Source organism: Austrofundulus limnaeus, unplaced genomic scaffold, assembly GCF_001266775.1.
Source record: "Austrofundulus limnaeus strain Quisiro unplaced genomic scaffold, Austrofundulus_limnaeus-1.0 Scaffold807, whole genome shotgun sequence".
Classification (NCBI taxonomy): domain Eukaryota; kingdom Metazoa; phylum Chordata; class Actinopteri; order Cyprinodontiformes; family Rivulidae; genus Austrofundulus; species Austrofundulus limnaeus.
The window spans coordinates 51,717-57,024 of record NW_013953209.1 but is presented as its reverse complement, the minus strand read 5'-3'; the positions used below and the strand labels follow the sequence as shown (position 1 = coordinate 57,024).

Sequence of the window (5,308 nt, the reverse complement as noted above, 5' to 3'; positions counted from 1 at the left end):
CTGTAAGTGTATTTAATTTAGTTATGTTAGTTATGATAGTTTAGTTATGATGTAAATACAATAAAAATGAAACCAAGATTTAGAATAATTATCATTTTCATCCATACATTGGTAATGTCTGACTGGGCCTCGTGACACTTTATGTTCAACAAATTTGGCTCCGAGGTCAAAAATGTTAAGAACCCTATAGTGAAATCAACTAAATTAAAAAAAACAGTGACTGTGTAAAAACTTGAAGAATGTCAAAATGCTCATTCAGACATGTAAAGGCCTGTATGTGACCTGCTTAAAATGTGAAAGGTGTTCCTAATGTAGTAGTCTGTTTGAGCTTTAGGTCTCTGAAGAGGGCTGGGTTTGCAACGGCGTTTTGCCAAAATCCCATTGATCTCCATTATATTTTTCTTTCAATGTCTTTTTTTTGCTGTTTTTGTCTGTGTTGTGTAACATATTGCTACCAGAAGTCATAGCATTGTTCTCCTGATTAAAAGGTACTTTATTTGTGCTCTACATTTGACCCATCACATGTGAGAAACACCCAGGTGGAGCAGCGAGCAGCTATGTGAGCTGCCTGGGGAGCAGTTGGGGGTTGGGTGTCTTGCTCAAGGACACCACGACATGTGGGCATGGCAGGGAGTTGAACCTGTGACTTTCTGGTCCCAAATCTGCCGTTCTAAGACTACACCACAGCCGCCCCCCCAGGCTGTTTGTTAAACTGTACGTTTCGCATGTTTTAATTCACAGGACAAATGTTTTTACAGGAAGATATGGATGCTTCAATGTTTATGCTCAACACTAATAAAAAAACAGAATCAACTCACTTCAGATGGGAAATTTTGGCATTTTAATTTCATTGTTTCCCATTTGTGTTAAACAACAGTAATCTCAAGTGATGTATCATTTAATGGTATTAGTCACACAACTCAATAATGAATCCAAGTGACAAAAAAATAGGTGATAATGACTGAAATTCGTTTTTTTCCACACAGTGGGACAGTAATTAGAGCAGTGATGTGATATGAAAGACAAGTCCTGAGAGAGAAGGAGCTAAATTTAAGCAGCTTTGGTTCTCCTTGGTTAATACAGACTGCAAAGAGGACAAGCAAACTTCTCTCCTTTTTTCCTGTTTTGAGAAGACTGAATAATGCAGCAGGCTTTATTGTTTGAACCGTCATGTCTAAAAATATCCTAGTGCTGTCAAATTAAAAATAAATATATGGCCTCTTCAAGAGTCAAACAGACATGTTTGATGTGCTTCTAACAGCAGATGATAACCACAGGAGCCTGAAGGCACCGTTTCAAGGAAGAACAAAACAAAAACACCCTAAAGCTGCAAGTCTAAACTGTTCCTGAGTGTTACCTGCCTGAAACTAAACAATGAACAATCTAAAACCCATTTACTGTAACAAAGCTGCAGGTTGAAAAATGTTAAAATTTAAAGTATCTGGCCTAACGAATGTTGAAGGTAAAATATGAGCAACTGGGTGTGTTTGTTCTGTTATCAAGCTGGACGTGCCTCAACAATTAATTATTTTTAGACTCAACCTGATCCAAAGGCAGCCTCCAGCTTAGAAAACACAAAACTGGTTATAACTTGATTAGCACTGAGCTACAATTTAATAAGCTAATAACTGAGAGTCATTAACAAAACATACTTTAGATCTCGCAACACTGCACCATTATATCATTTGTAAGGTTTGAACAAAATGGCTACAACTCTGTTAATGCTCAACACAGGATGAACTTGGGTTTAAGATTTAGGCATGAAAGGGGATATCAATATTCAATCCATCTAGAAATATGAGGACTTCAACTAAAGATGTTTCAGCTATGCCTGGAGAAAACAAATAGATTATCAGTGACATATTTTACATTAAATGGTCAACATTTTTCTAGTATACATAATACAGTACACAGTGGTGAGCAGCACTAATCTAAAAATTAGTTACACTAGCCCTAAAGCATTAACTCAAATATTTAGGTCCCCTAAATCTAAAGCACTAACACACTGAAAAATTTAGCAAAAGCTAATTCTAAAGCACTAAAATAACCCAGTCAATCCATGAACACTGTTGAGAAGAAAACATGAGTCACATGTTGCTCTCTTAAGACTTATCATTGACCTTCCACAGCTGTATTTGAGCTCATATATTGTCAATATATTGTCACCTGGTGGATGAGTGCACATATATGAACAAAATGTGACAGCTTTCACCCTCAGCTGTTAACATTAACGTAATCAATAAAATTTATAGACCTCAGTTAGTGCTCCTAAATTTTGCCTATAAATTTAGCAAGTGCTAATTCATTAATAAATTTCAAAATTAGCAAAAGCCCTAAAGCACTAATCGGTAAATTTAGTTCCCCTATTAGTGCTTTAGGGGAACTAAAGCTAATATACTGATAGTATATTAGATTCAATCTGGCAACCTTTTGGTTGAGAGGTAACAGCTATCAGCTATCTGAGGTTCCTATACACCACTGGTCTGCCACCATTAAGGAAAATAGCAAACTTAAATTTGCGGAGAATTATAACCTCACTGTGGTCCCCCTAAACTTAAACCAAATTAACTCAAATTCACAACTGTTATTGTTTCCTATAATGGAACATTCTTAGTGGGGACATGGAAATCTATGACTAAGGGGGAAAATGATGCACCATAATGAATAATTCTTGTACTGGGAAGTCGTGATGTCAGGGACAGCTTAGCACCATATGTTTCTTACCGTTCCCAAAGACAGATCAAAATGTAAACCAAGGAGGTTAGGGATTGAATCAGCAGCTTTTCAATCAAATGCTAACCACTTTATCTCTCGAGTTTCAGCTGCCTGAGCAGCAAAAAATCTAATTATATAAGAGACATAAAAGGAATTGTAATTATGAAGTACACTGTACATTTAAAGATCAAGTATGAAAATAGTAAGCAACCTTCTTATTTGCTGAAATGCAAAATAATATTTATTACTAACTTTTAAATTGTATAGAACACTAAAAATGCATGTTTATTATCAAATAAGACTCCTTTATGTTAAAACATGTATACAGTATTTTTCAACACTATTGCAGATTTTCAGTAAGAGCATACAAAAGACTTTTGCTCTTTTGTTCATTTTTTTGTAGCAAACCTAATTATAGCATTAAAGGTTTTTTATTGCATTAAAAGGAGTTTGTGTTTCAGCAACCACACAAATGGCCATAACTTAGTCCATCTAGGAGCTAATGAGCTTAATTTTGGTGTGGCAGTAACTGAAAGTCCAAATCATACAATAAGTGCAAATTGATCAAACAAGATCTCTTACCATTAAATACTGAAGTCAACTCTGTCAGCAAAATAACTCATGAAGCACTGGAGGGATTTTACTGAAACTAATAATCACTATAATCACTATAAGCACATCTATGACTGGTTACTTATTTTAATCAACCTGATTAAAGATGGCTGCCACTGCTAATCAACCTGAGCTAATGCCAAAAACCCACTCAGTCATTTTTACAAACATTGAGATAAACTTTGGTGGTGTGGTTATGGCTGAAATTCATCCCAACACATATTCTGAGTGATAACAGAATGTGCAACATGTTTGGTTAAAACTTCAGCATGTAAGGCAACAGCATTCATTCAAAGAACGCCACAATTTAATTTCCTGGAAATGCTTAAAAAGGAGAGGGAGGCAGGAAATCTAAAGTTATGTTGAACGCTTTGACATAAAGCTCTGTAAGAAACTGATAAAATAGTTATTTAACTGTCTTGTGTGTACTTAAATGGGTCACATTAGAATGAAGTAGGTCAACAGTTAACAGTAGTAGTTTATGTAACTGAGCTTTGCTGCTTTTTGTTTCACTGATGCAAAAAGACAAATATAAGTCCGCAGACTTTTACCTGGAAACGCAGGATGATGGTCCATATGAGTCCGAGGATGAGGCGATGGTTGCCGTCAACAATGTCGTGGGAGCCCATGTTCTCCAGATGAACCCTCTGCTCTTTGAGAAACTGCAGGGCCTTGTCCACATTTTCCAAACAGTGGATACGCATTCGGCCTTTAGTGGGTTTTGGCTACAGAGGAAGCAAGAGTGAAAAACAAAAAAACTCACAAAAAGACAAGAATCTTTAAAAGAAGAGTGATCCAAGAAGTATAAAACAGAACAAAAAAACGAGTTGGGACATCTCAGAAGCATACCAGACGTTCTCCTGACAACACCTCCAGCAGTTTGATGAGCATGCGTCCATCGCGCAGGTCCAGGTAGAGATCAGAGATCCGACAGCCGACTCGGGAAAGGATCGAGTTGACCCATTTCGTAAAGGTCTTCTTCTGCACCGCCTCGCGCTCGTCTGATGAAGGCACACAGTTAAAACGGAACATGAATTTTATGAATAATTTAGAGAAATCATTGCTTCAGAGCAGCACCACTGAAGCTAGAGGGAATTTACAGTTTTGCACAAGAAGCGCTTCAAACCACTCGATGTCTGGAGGGCGAAAGGAAGAACCTGGCAGGAGTTACTGTTTAGGTTAGAGATCATCTGACAATATCTGCTTCAGAGATGGAAAAAATATGACTGCTTAAACCGACATTCAGTGAAGAGTTGAGTCTTTGTTAGAGAAAAACAAATAAAAATAAAAAATCAACCAAAGACAGCACCAGAAGCCATCATATTATGGCTCCACTGATCTAATGAGCCATCATGGGACAACATATGTTAGAAAAACAAACAAAACATCCTCATAAATACTATAAAAATCTGCTGTCTTCTTGATAAACCATTGTGCAGATATTAATTTATACTTGTCCAGTATGTTGTTTTTACTACAGAGCCATAAAAATCCAAAGAAATATAAAAATGTCGTCAGCTTGCTAAAGTGCAGAGAAAATTTTATGAACCGTCAGTTTTTATATTTTAATTTAACATGAAAAGTGAATAAACCATAAAACTGCGTCTCCGTGCAGCCAACAGACGTTCAAATGTCTTTTTCCAGGGTTTTAAATTTACATCTGAGCTCAGTATCGCAATAACTTCCAAAAGCATTTTTAAATAACATCTTTAATATTTTTTCTCAATCGCAAACACAAATTAATAAAGCTGGATCAAACGGCTGTTTTTAAAATCACTTGTTCCTGTGTTTTCTGATGGTTGGGTAAATTGAGTTCAAATAATAATTAATTTGTTGAAGGTAGCAGTGACAAGCAAAAATTACATACATAATTAAAATAAAATAAAAATCATCACTTCAAAACCTCCAAGAAACAGAAACATTGGGCCTCATGCAAGAACCGTTCGTACGCACAGATTTGTTCTTAAGTTGTGCGTACGAG

General features: G+C 36.3%; 1 protein-coding gene across 2 annotated transcripts in view; it reads right to left on the bottom strand.

Annotated features, from left to right (window-relative positions):
• The window catches only part of sptb (spectrin, beta, erythrocytic), a 106,787-nt gene that overhangs the window by 66,596 nt on the left and 34,883 nt on the right, over window positions 1–5,308 (bottom strand). For both annotated transcript variants that reach the window (XM_014028788.1, XM_014028789.1), the window contains exons 3-4: window positions 4,177–4,328; window positions 3,879–4,052 (exon numbers count right to left, since the gene is read on the bottom strand). In XM_014028788.1, the coding sequence (XP_013884242.1) occupies window positions 3,879–4,052; window positions 4,177–4,328 (326 nt within the window). The remainder of the gene's footprint in view (window positions 1–3,878; window positions 4,053–4,176; window positions 4,329–5,308) is intronic.